A 12,627-nucleotide genomic window follows, 5' to 3' on the forward strand; every position below is an offset into this window, starting at 1 on the left:
GTGGAATTTTCCACGTGGGATTTGATGGAGCGGCTTTTATTCCCGAGGACTTGCATCCCATTCCCAAAGATCCACAGGGATGCATGGAACTGGCTCTGAGGGAAGCCAGGAGATCCGACGTGCATTCCCAGGGATGGAATCATGGGAAAACAAAGAAGGATTATGTTCCATGCCTGGATATCAACGTTTGGGAGTAAAAACATTCCAAATGTAAGGATTCCAAAGCAAAAAAAAAACCAAAAAAACTGGGAAGTTTTCTGTTTCTCCTTCCATTTTCACCTTCCCCCCCCCCCCCTTTCTCCAGCAAAGAATTCCAGGTGGATTTTCCATCCATCCTAAAAAGGGATCAGGAATCATCAAATGGGATTCAAAATCCATTTTTTCACTGCCTTACTCTGGATAATTAGAATCGTTTTTATAAATTTGAATAATTAATTTGAATAATTAATTAATTTTCCATGGGTAGTTTCAGCCAGAAACCCTCCATTTTCCCTGGCTTTGCCTTTTTCCCGGGATCCGGATTTGGAAGCTGGGACTTGGCTCCACCGTCCCTGAGTTTGGTGATGGATATTCAATTTAATTAAATTAATATTTAATTAAATCGCTCTTTTTCCTATTCCATATTTTTCTGAGCAGGGAAAGTCGGATTTATCCCTTCCAACCACTCCCTTCCCTCTTGGTGCTCTCCTGGTGGGTTCTTTCAGATATTCTGGATTCTGTTTTTCCTGGAATGTCATTTTTTTTTTTTTTTAATGGATAAATCCATGACAAGTTGCCTTCCAATCATCCCATAAATAAATAATTCCAAGAGAATAAAGCAACGAGTCTCTTGGGTTTTGGTTTTTCTTGGAAGCTTTCCAAGGGTGCGAGGTATTCCCAAGACTGTCCCAGATGTGTCTTGGATCTGACATTCCCGTTGGATCACCGGCCAAAATTCCATGATTCTTCCGGGATAATCAATACCCCGCTAAGGGATTAATTAATCACTTAATAAGGAACATCTTAATGAATTAATGAACCCATTATTGTTGCTAATCCGCCATCTGATTTCCCACATTATTGAACTCACCGATTCCCAAACATTGGGAATCCCACACAGCTGCTCCGGAATGAATTCTCCCCTCCTTCCTTTCCCACATGTTTTATCCCAGGTGCAAATTCCTCCCTTTTGTCCATGTCTTGGATTCCAGAAGGATCCAGGGAATCCTCAGAGCCACTTCCTGAGCCTCAAGGGGCTCCAGGAGAGCTGGGATTTGGGAAAGGGCTGGAGGGCCAGGAGCCAGGGAATGGCTTCCACTGGGAAAGGGGAGCTTGGGATTTGGGATCTTGGGAAGGAATTCCCAGCTGGGCTGGAATTCCCAGAGAATCCCTGGATCCCTGGCAGTGCCCAAGGAAAGGCTGGAGCACCCTGGGATGGCGGGGTTGGAATGGGATGGGATTTCAGGTCCATGGATCCCATCCCAAACCATTCTAGGATTCTGGGATTCCAGACACTCAGGATCGATCCTGAGGGATTTTTATGGGATTCGGGGATGGACAAGGGAAGGCAGACCCTTCCTGGATTCCCGAATTCCCAGGGAAGCCCCTGGATCCTGAAATTCCTTCCTGGAGAGGAGTCGGGATGGGGATGGATCCAATTCCAGGCTGGGAGAGCTGGGAATGGATGGAATTCCCTGAGAAAAGGGGAAACGGGATTTGGGAAGGAATTCCCAGCTGTGGGGGGAGAGGAAACAGCCCAACCTCCCACCCTAATTCCCTTCCTCCTTTTCCTGACTCCAGGATGCCCCAGTCCCAAAGAAAAAAAACACACGGGAAGCACCGCAGGGATCATGGAAACCAAAGGAAAGGCCAAGGCAGTTTTATTTACATCCATTGTGTACAAAAAAAAAAAGGGACAGCTCGTGCCACGATCCGACCCCAATCCCATTTTTTCCCCCTTCCCAGGATTCTTCCCGGGGCTCCGGGATCAGGGTGGGCATCTCCTGGCACTGGGAAAGAGCCGCGATTCCCTCCGGACCTGGATCAGAGCTTGGAATGCCTTACCCAGACATTCGCGGAGACCAAACCCTTTGTTAACATCCCGGTTGGAATTTTGGGGTGCCACGGCACTGGGAATGCTTCCAGCTGGCAACTGGGAATGGAGGGAATTCCCACCCACCCCTCCCCCTCCCCCCCCCCCCCCCCCCCAGGAAAAATCCAGTCCTCCTTCTCTTGCTCTTCCTGGAGACAAAGATCCCCCAGGAATGGCACGGCAGCTCCCAAAAAATAAAAATCTCCTGGAATACAGGGGGGGTTTTTCACCCTCCCTGGTGTCACCAGGAGGTGCCACCACTGTCCCCAAGGGGTTCCCATGGATATTTTCCCCTGCTCTCCGCAGGGCTCCATCCCAACTCCAGCTCTCCACCTTTTTCCCGGATTTTCCCTCATTCCCCTCCATCGTGGTCTCCACAGCCCTGCCCTGGTTTCTCCTGCTGCTCCATATCTGGGAGCCAACGGTTTTCTAGCTGGAAAGGGGGATTTCATCCAAGAATTCCCACCGGGATTATTATTTTTGGGGGGAGGTTGTTACAAAAAAAAGCTTCTTTGGGAATTCATGGGTCTTTCCAATGTCACCCTTGGTGAAGGATCCATGGGTGTTTCCAACAGCTGGAAAAAAAACCTTTGGAGCAAGGGAATTTCACTCCCTGACCACTTCCAACAGAGGGGAGCCTTCTCTCCCTTCCCAAAACGGTGCCGGAAGGGCAAAAAATCCTCCAGATCTGGGAAGAGATCCCAAATCCAGGCGGGAACAAAGGCAGGAGGGACACCAAGATTTGCCACAGACCACAGATGGGGTGGGATGGGATGGGATGGGATGGGATGGGATGGGATGGGATGGGATGGGATGGGATGGGATGGGATGGGATGGGATGGGATACTGGGATGGAGAAGACTCCGGAGGGATTCCCACCCGCCCTGCCTGCCCAGCACCAAATTAAGTCACACATGACGCACATTTCCCACAGTTCCCTCCCCACCCACTCCGCATTCCCAGGATTTCTCCCGGGGATCACCTCCTCAGCCCTCGGCTGTCCCCTCCGGACCTGGCTTGCGGGCAGGACCCACCCAGGGGGGTGGGTGGGCATCCCAAAATCCCGCCCTCAATCCCTTCCCTCCCCACCCTCCCCCGGAACAACAACGACGACTCCGATGGCTTCACCCCTCAACTCGTCACATCCACGAACAAAGAAAGCAGAGGAACGTCCACCATTCCCACACCATTCCGACCTGGAGCTGCGGAAGCCTCCGGCACCTCCCCGGAGCTGTCAGTCCAAGCAGTGCCTCTTTACCTGGAGGCTTCTTCCTTGAGCTCCTTGTTTTTCCTCACTTCTTCCGCGTGTTTGTCCTGTGGGATTGGGAAGGAGGAGGAGGAGGTAGGGGGGAAGGGGGGAGGGGAACACGCGTTAGCCGGGTTCCAGGATTCCGGGATCCCCACGGACAGCGGCTCCAGAGGGGTTGAAGGCACGAGGTTCATCCCGAGGGACGCCACAGATGGGTCACCAGCGTCCTCTCTCCTCCCCTGGGGTCACTTAAGGGCTGCTGGTGGCACTTGGGGACACTTTGTCCTCGCCCTCTGGCTACGAGGGAGACGTCAACTGTCCTGGGAAGCCCCATGGAGCTGGGATTAGCTGGGATTTTCCGGCATTATCTGGCGCTCTCCGCCTCTGCCCCAGCGGAGGCGTTCGGAGAAGGGCACTGAGCGGGCTCCAGATGTTTTGGAGGGAGCTGGAGGTGGTGAGGGTGGGATTTTCCATGCGGAGGTTGGGAACAGACCTGATTCGGGAGAAAGAAGAGGGCTGGAAGGGTGGGAACAGCTCCCAGCATGGAGCTGGGGAGCTGCCGGATCCATGGGAAGGGTCCAGGGGGAAGATCGGCCAGCCCGGAGGTGGGAAAAGTTCAAGGGGAGCGGCAGGGATGGAATTCCCAGAGAAGCTGTGGCTGCCCCCGGATCTCTGGTAGTGTCCAAGGAAAGGTTGGACGGGGCTCAGAGAAATCTGGGATAGTCCAAGGAAAGGTTGGATGGGGCTTGGAGAAGTCTGGGATAGTCCAAGGAAAAGTTGGACGGGAGTTGGAGGAGTCTGGGATAGTGGGAGGTGCAAAGGGTGGAACTGGATGATCCCAAAGGTCCCTTCCAACCCAACCTTCCCGGGATTCTGCGATTCCTGGGATTCTGTGTCCCATCTCAGTGGGACATGGGATAAGGAAGGGCTTTGCTTGTCCATGGACAAGATCCGGATCCCAACTCTTCGACCTCTCCCAAGCCTCTGGATCTGCCTGGGCAGGACCCCCCCGATCCCAGTGGGATGCTGCACTTGGACGGGAAAGGAAGCGGGTGCCACCCCGAGAGCCACCGGTATCCCAAATATCCCAAACTCATCCCAATCCCTTTTCCAGGAGCCCACCTTCTCCTGGAGTCGCTCCAACATGGCCGCCAGGTGGGCCTCGCGGTTCTCCTTGTTGGACTCCATCTTCTGCGCCAGCTTCTCCTTGGCCATCTTGATGAAGTTGTTGTTCTCCTCGATGGCTTTCTGGATCACTTCCCGCTCGTGTTCCCGCTTTTCTGCCAGGTGCTTCAGCAGCTCTGCCTCCTGGTACTGGGGACACCACAGGGGGGAAATTCCCGGGATAAAGAAACTTCTTCCCAACCCAAAAAATGGGGCGGGGAATTCACGGGGTGTCGCACCCACCTTTCTCCTCTCCTCCGCCGCTTCCAGCTTCTTCTGGATCTCCTCCAGGGAAGGGTCACGACGCCGGGGCAGGGAAGCGTTGAATTCCGGAATTCCGTCGAAGGACGGAGGCTTCAGGATGACCTCGAAGGATTGGCCCGAGGTCCGTTTGTTGAGCTCGATCACTTCCATGTCGGAGATCACGCACCAGGTCAGATCCACCGTGTCTGCGTGGGGAAAATGGCCATGGAATGAGGGGCCGGGAATTCCCATTCTGGGATTGTGAACCTGTGGCCCCCACAGTGGGATTCTGCCATTCCTGGTGTCCGTCAGTTTTGTCCAGGTTTAGCCCCAGTGCATCCCTGGGTTTCAGGGATGGGGATGGGGAGGGGGAGAAATTCCAGGATTGAGGGTATTTGGGAGAGCTGAGGGTTGGGAATGTCCGCGTCTCTCCATGTGTCCCTTTTTTGGTAATTGGGAATTGGAACGTGATCCCTTTTCCACTGTAGATCCCCCCGGATAACCGGGAGGAGCCCCCCAAGGATCTTCCATGACCACTGGACATGGACTGGGATGAATCACCCAGAATAGAAAATTATGGAATTTAGATTCTGGGACAAAGGAATGAAGCCATGAAAAACAAGGAGATTAAATTCCGGGAAGAAGGAATGAAGCCCTGCTGGATCCCAACCCATCCATGAGGCCAGGTTCGGAATATTTGGGAGAGCTGAGGTCTGAGAATGTCCCTCTCTCCCTATTTTGGGAATTGGGAATTGGAACGTGATCCCTTTTCCAGTGTAGATCCCCCTTGGTCTGGGCATCCTTTTCCAAGGCCACAGGACATGGATCAGGCTGGAAAACACGGAGCCCACACTCTGGGATTAGGGAGTGAATGGCTCCCAGAACACCTCTGGATCCCAACCCATCCATGGGGCCGAGCTGGGAATATTTGGGAGAGCTGAGGGGGGCTGGGTCTATCCAAGCCCATCCCGATCCCAACCCAGCCTCCTTCTGTATTCCCAGAAAATTCCAGAGCTCAGTCCAAGGGTGACCCTGCTCATGCCAAGGGCGGGCGGGGGGGGGGGGGGGGAGGGTTGAAGCCCCCCCAAGAGATCCCAGAATTCCAGGAGCTGGGATTGGGAATGAGGTCCTACCTTCATAGGTGTAGGTCGGCTTGTTGAGGGGATCCGACAGGAAACAGGAGCAGAACAGGGAGACGAGGGGCAGCTCCTTCATCTTCTCCTTGTAGGCTGGGAAGAGACATCGGGATCGGGATCAGAGGGGCATCCACGTGCTGGGGAAAGGGTTGGGATGGAAGGAAAAGGGACGGAGGGGCTTCGCAGTGCCAGGGAAGGAATGGGATCGGGATCAGAGGGGTGTGGTGGGGTTCTGTGCGCCAGGGAAAGAGCGGGATTGGGATCAGAGGGATCGAGGGTCTCCATGCGCCAGGAAAAGTTTGGGATTGGGATCAGAGGGATGGATGGGCAGCCACGTATCAGGAATAGTTTGGGATTGAGGTCAGAGGGATGAGGGGGATTCCATGTGACAGGAAATCAGAGATTGGGATTGGGATCAGAGGGATGGGGCGGCTCCATGTGCCAGGGAAAGGGGTGGGATCAGGATCAGAAGGATGAGGGAGGATTCCATGTGCCAGGGAAAGGGTTAGGATGGAAGGAAAGGGGATGGAGGAGTTTCCCAGTGCCAGGAAAGGAATGGGATCGGGATCAGAGGGGTGTGGTGGGGTTCCATGTGCAGGGAAAAAGCGGGATTGGGGTCAGAGGGATGCAGGGCTCCATGTGCCAGGAAAAATTTGGGATTGGGATCAGAGGGATGAGGGGATTTCTCCATGCCAGGGAAGGGATGGGATTTGGGATCAGAGGGATGGAGGGGTGGTCACGTATCAGGAAAGGTTTGGGATTGGGGTCAGAGGGATGAGGGGGGGATTCCATGTGACAGGGAAGAGTGGGATGGGAGAACTTCCACAGGCCAGGGAAAGGGTTGGGGTGGAAGAAAAAGGGATGGATGGGACCCAAGTGCCAGGGAAGGGGTGGGATCAGGATCAGAGGGATGAGGAGGAATTCCATGTGCCAGGAAAATTTTGGGATCGGGGTCAAAAGGATTGGAGGGGGAGTCGCTCCATGGCAGAGAAGGAGTGGGATCGGGATCACAGGGATAGGGGGAATTCCATGTGCCAGGGAAGGTTTGGGATCGGGATCACAGGGATGGGGGGATTCCCACATTCCAGGGAAGGTTTGGGATTGGGATGATGGCCAGCCCCAGATGTTCCAAGCAGGATGAGCAGAGGATCCAGATGTGCAAAGGGAAAACGGGAAGGACTCGGGATTGTGCCGGGCTGTTGATCCCAGTTTGTCACCACCGGGATACCGGGAGCATTCCAGGACAGGGATGAGCTTGGGATACGCCGGGATGGGACCGGCCCCAGTTTGGGGGGGCGGGGTGGGGGTGCCGTACCAGCCAGAGTCATGGTGAGGAAATCCTTGGAATTCTGCAGGAAGAGCAATCCTGGGGCCTGCGGAGGGAAGGGAGGGATCAGGTCAGTGGTGGGATCCTGGGAATGAGATAATGGGATGATGGGATGGGATGGGATGGGATGGGATGGGATGGGACAATGGGATGGGACAATGGGATGGGACAATGGGATAATGGGAAAATGGGATGGGAAAATGGGATAATGGGATATGATGGTCACATCCTGTGGGATGCTCCTGGCAGAGGATGAGGGATGGGATAGGAAAATGGGGTATGGGATGGGATTTGGGAATGGGCTAATGGGGTATGGGATTTGGGATATGGGATAATGGGATATGGGATGTGGGATATGGGATAATGGGATATGGGATGTGGGATATGGGATATGGGATAATGGGATATGGGATATGGGATATGGGATATGGGATGTGGGATATGGGATAATGGGATGTGGGATATGGGATAATGGGATGTGGGATATGGGATAATGGGATATGGGATATGGGATATGGGATATGGGATATGGGATATGGGACGTGGGATGTGGGATATGGGATATGGGATATGGGATGTGGGATATGGGATAATGCAATATGGGATATGGGATACGGGATATGGGATAATGGGATATGATGGTCACATCCCATGGATGTTCCTGGCACACGCAGCCCTCCCTTCCCAGCTCCACATTCCCAACCCACACGTGTGAGGACACGTGCCGGGAAGCACACACGGACACACCCGGACACACCTGGACACACCTGGACACACCTGGACCCCTCCAAAATTCCCTCTCCATTCCCCCCCACTCATACCCCAACATTCCCAGTCCTCAGCTCCCCCCTTCCTGATGCTCCAGGACCCTCCCCTACATCCCACTGGGATATTTCCAGGGGTTTCCATGGAAGTGGGAGCACCCCCAGGACACCCCACCCACCCCTGGGGGCTTGGAACGGGAATTGGGAATCACAAAAACCGGGATGATCTGGGCTGCTCCCCATTCCCAGGGGTTTCCAGCGGCATTCCCTGTGGAAACGCCCTTCCCAAATCATGGAATGAGGTGGGATTTGGGGATGAAAATCCAGGAATAATCCCAAATCCTCCTTTGAGACAGCGCTCCTTAAACCCCTGCAGTTCCCTTGGGAATGAGAATTCCAGGGCTGCGCCACGCCCCACAGATCCTGAGAAATCCCAGCCCTCATCCCCCACCAATCCTGCTGGGATCTGCTCCGGGAATCCCAAAAATCACCCGGCTGCAGCTTCCAGGGGTTGCTGGGGCTGGGAACAGGGGGAAAACGTGGGAATATCCAACTGGGATCACCATCCACTTTTCCAGGTGCCCGCCAGGGCGGGGCTGCCGGAGATGCTCCGATGGATTCCTGGAGCATGGATAACCCGGCTGGAAGAGATTCCCTGGCTCCTGCCTCCCTGCGGCCAGCATTCCGACCCCAAATTCCTGGTTTTCCCTGGGAAAATCTGCTGGCATTCTATGCCCCGTTCCCTGGAGCTCACGTGGCATTCCCGAATGTGGGAATCACCCACGGGACAGGGAATGGATGGAAAATGGGATCCATCCCTATGGAAACAGATGGAAAATGGGATCCATCCCTATGGATACAGATGGAAAATGGGATCCATTCCTATGGATAGAGGTGGAAAATGGGATCCATCCCTATGGACAGAGGTGGAAAATGGGATTCATCCCTATGGATAGAGGTGGAAAATGGGATCCATCCCTATGGAAACAGATGGAAAATGGGATCCATCCCTATGGATACAGATGGAAAATGGGATCCATCCCTATGGATACAGATGGATGGGATGGGAGTGGTCCTGCCCCATTCCTGCCTGGACACTTTTCCAGGTGTTTTGGGAAGGGAATTCTCTCCCTTCCCCATTCCCAATGGGATCTGGCCGTGGTTGGGGACCTGCCGCTGTCACCTCAAAATCGCAACATGGATGGAATGATCCCATTCCCGGCTGGGTGATCCCATTCCCAACCACGCCATCCCATTCCTGACCACACAATCCCATTCCCGGACATGCGATTCCATTCCCAACCGGGCGATCCCATTCCCGGCCACGTGATCCCATTCCCAGACAGGTGATCCTATTCCCCACCACACGATCCCATTCCTGCCAATGTGATCCCATTCCCACACAGACAATCCCATTCCCAACCACGTGATTGCATTCCTGACCACACGATCCCATTCCCAACCATGCCACCCCATTCCCGGCCACACAATCCCATTCCCGTCCAGCCGCACGTGGCAGGGAGTGGGATCCCAATCCAACCGCCCACAGGGCTCCCTTTTCCCACCCGGAATTCTAATGCAAAGACCCTCGCATCTCCCTTTTTTTTTTTTTCCCTGAAAAAAGCATCCAGGGATGGGTGGAGGAATAGGAAAGGTTTTGGGAAGGTTTTGGGAACGGGGGGGGGGGGTTCACTTTTTCCTGGAATCTTGGGAGGCTCCAGAGGGGAGAAAAGCGGGATGGCAGCACCTTCTCCTTCCCTCCCCCCCCCCCCCCCTCCCTCCTTCACTCCCCCTCGCTTTTCCCTCTTCCTGGATCAAAAATTCCAGCGGCAGCAGGAATTCGGGTACTGCCCTGGGGGAGGGGGGAGCGGGGTGGCTCAGCTCCCAAATTTTGGGGAGCTCTGGGTGGGGCCGCGCAGCTTCCGAAGGGTCCCCAGGAGCACGGGGAGGGGTTCAAAACCCCGGGAATGCTGAGGATCCCTCCAGGATGACTGGGTGAGGGTCTCCCAAAAAATTCCGAGGGGCGGGGGGATCCCAGGAATGAGGAGGGAGCAGGTCCGCCCCGGGAATTCGGGATTCCGAGGATGATGGGGGGGGGGGGGGGGGGGGGGGAGGTGGGGGTGAAATCCCGGGATTTTGTGGGGTTCGGGTCCGCCCCGAGGATTTCGAGGTGGCAGAATCCCGGGATTTTAGGAGGTTCGGGTCCCCCAGGAACGCTGGAATGAGGATCCCCGAGGATACCGGGAGAGCGGGGGTCCCCCAAGGATTCTGGGGGGGTGGGTGCGGGAAGCGGGGATTTTGCGGATCCCAGGAAAATTCTGGGAATTCTGGGAATGCCGGGGGTGAGGATCCCACAGGAATTTTGGGCTTGAGGAGCCCCGAGGACGCTGATTTCCTCCCCCCCCCCCCGGCCCCCCCCACGCCCCTCGCAACCCAAATTAGGGGCGGCAGCCGAGGATGAGGATGAGGAGGAGGAGGAGGAGGAGGAGGAGGAGGATGAGGATGAGGATGAGAGGCATCTCCATCAGGAACGGGATAAAGGCGAATTCCAGGCGGCTGGAAAACGCCCCGGGAAGAGCGGGACATCCATGGGTGACACCTGGGGGGTGTCCAGGGCGACAAAAACAGGGAGGTCCCCACCCCAAAAAAAAAAACCCAAAAAAAAACCCCCAAAAAACCTCCCCAAAAACCTTTCCCCCCCCCAAAAAAAAAAAAAACCCACGGCCGTACATCAACCCCCTCCCCCCGCCCCAAATCCATCCAAACCCTCCTGGCCGTGAACGGAACCCCCCAAAATTCCCAGAAAATTCCCTAAAACTTCCAGCGGAGCCTCCCAGACTCACCCCACGGTGGTGGTCGCGCTGCTCCTGGCGTTCTCCCGGCTCCTTTAACGCGGCTTTGGAATATCCCGGGCGGGGGGTCCCCAGCGCCCCCCATGACATCATCGTCCAGCTCGCTGATTGGTGGAGAGCCCGTGCGAATGAGGGCCCCGCCCGGTGACGTCACAGCCCGCAGCTATTTTGGGGTTGGAGCAGGGAAAAAAGAAAAAAAAAAAAAAAAAAAGAAAAAAAAAAGAAACGGGGTGGGGGGGGGAGAAAAAAGAAATGGCGATAAAAAAATAAAAAGATGGGTGGAAAAATCAAGGGATTAAAAAAAAGGGGGGATTTGGGGGGAAAAAAGGGGATTTTTGGGGGACAAAGGGGGGATTTGGGGGGAAAGGGGGATTTGGGGGGATAAAGGGGGATTTGGGGAAGAGAGCGTGGAATGGAAGGATGGATGCGGAGCAGGACGGAGCTGCGGAGGGACAGAGTGACACAAAGGGACACGGAGGGGTTTGGGGTGTCGCAAGGGGGGCGGAGTGTCTCCGGTCCCTTCTTGTCACATGGCGGGGACATTGGGGTGTCCCCCAAATTCGGGGGGTAGTGGGGTGACGTCTGCAAGATGGGGGACAGTGGGGTGACATCCATGTGGGGGCACAATGGGGTGTCCCCTAAATTTGGGGGACAATGGGGTGACATCTCCATCCTTGGGGACAATGGGGTGACATCCCCTCCATCCTGGGAGACAAAGGGGTGACATGTCCAAGATGGGGGACATTGGGGTATCTCCTCCATCCTGGGGTGTCCCCTCCATCCTTGGGGACAATGGGGTGACGTATCCAAGATTTGGGGACAATGGGATGTCCCCTCCACCCCAGAGGACAATGAGGTGACATCTCTGAGATAACGGGGTGACCTCTCCTAGGTGGGGGGACAATGGGGTGTCCTGTCCATCCTGGGGGTCAAAGGGGTGACATCTCCAAGATTTGGGGGACAATGGGGTGTCCCCGCTACCCTGGGGGACAATGGGGTGTCTCCTCCATCTTGGGGGACAAAGGGGTGACATCCCTGAGATAACGGGGTGACCTCTTCAAGATTTGGGGTGACATCTCCAAGATTTGGGGGACAATGGGGTGTCCCCTCCACCCTTGGGGACAATGGGGTGACCTCTCTGAGATAATGAGGTGACATCTCCAAGACTTGGGGACAATGGGGTGTCTCTTCCACCCTCCCAGCCCCATACCGCATCCCAATCCCAACCTGACCCATTCCCAGCCCCAAATTCCTGCCCGGATTCGTCCCCCTCCATCCCAAATCCAGGCCACGGGAACACAGAGAGGCCGAGCCCCAGATCCCAGAACTATTTTGGGGCTGTTCCAGGATGAGCAGAGAACTCCAGGGAATCCGGGCGGGACAAGGACACCTCCGGAATGCTGAGTCCTTCCCAAATTCCAGCTCTCCTTTCTCAAATCCAACTCATCCTGGCCTATTTTTCGCCGGCGGATGCGGTCACATGCCCGGCACCTCTGGGAATCATCCCATTATTTTTAGGCTCCAGATTTCTCCGTTCCGCACGGAACACCGGGAGGGCTTTGGGAACATGGATCCCTCTGGAAAAAGGATTTAGGGTGGGTTTGGGGGCAGGACATCGGGAAGGATGGGACGGCCCGGTTGGAATTGGGGGTGAATTGCATATTCCGGCTCTGGAATGTTGGATTCCGGGGTTGGATGGGGCTTGGGGAAATCTGGGATAGGGAAAGGTGTCCTTGGGGTGGAACGGGATGGGATTTAGGGACCATTGTCACCCAAACCATTCCATGATCCAGTGATTCCATGGTGCTCATCCTGCTGAAA

At 55.2% G+C, this 12,627-nt stretch overlaps 1 protein-coding gene across 3 annotated transcripts; it reads right to left on the minus strand.

Annotated features, from left to right (window-relative positions):
* Nucleotides 1–3,325: 3,325 nt before the first annotated feature.
* STMN4 (stathmin 4) lies at nt 3,326–10,891 on the minus strand. Of its 3 annotated transcripts, XM_062488367.1 has the most exons (6): nt 10,800–10,891; nt 7,179–7,237; nt 5,861–5,956; nt 4,728–4,933; nt 4,443–4,634; nt 3,685–3,813 (listed from the first exon to the last, which is right to left on the minus strand). In XM_062488367.1, the coding sequence occupies exons 1-6, from the start codon at nt 10,889–10,891 to the stop codon at nt 3,685–3,687; spliced, it is 774 nt and encodes a 257-aa protein (XP_062344351.1). The 3 variants fall into 3 exon arrangements, with proteins under 3 accessions (XP_062344352.1, XP_062344353.1, XP_062344351.1); XM_062488368.1 differs by lacking the exons at nt 3,685–3,813; nt 10,800–10,891 and adding an exon at nt 3,326–3,385 and having other exon boundaries at nt 4,728–4,939; nt 5,864–5,956; nt 7,179–7,191; XM_062488369.1 differs by lacking the exons at nt 3,685–3,813; nt 10,800–10,891 and adding an exon at nt 3,326–3,385 and having other exon boundaries at nt 7,179–7,191.
* Between the last annotated feature and the right edge of the window lie 1,736 nt (nt 10,892–12,627).

Source organism: Cinclus cinclus, chromosome 3 (assembly GCF_963662255.1).
Source record: "Cinclus cinclus chromosome 3, bCinCin1.1, whole genome shotgun sequence".
Classification (NCBI taxonomy): Eukaryota; Metazoa; Chordata; class Aves; order Passeriformes; family Cinclidae; genus Cinclus; species Cinclus cinclus.

Bases quoted from the DNA above. Each gene is read 5' to 3' on its own strand.
- STMN4 (XM_062488367.1), bottom strand. From the start codon at position 10,891: ATGGGGGGCGCTGGGGACCCCCCGCCCGGGATATTCCAAAGCCGCGTT. The intron at 5,957-7,178 runs GTACGGCACCCC...GTCTCTTCCCAG, and splicing joins CCTCACCATGACTCTGGCTG to CCTACAAGGAGAAGATGAAG. The intron at 4,635-4,727 runs GTGGGTGCGACA...TGGTGTCCCCAG, and splicing joins CGGCGGAGGAGAGGAGAAAG to TACCAGGAGGCAGAGCTGCT.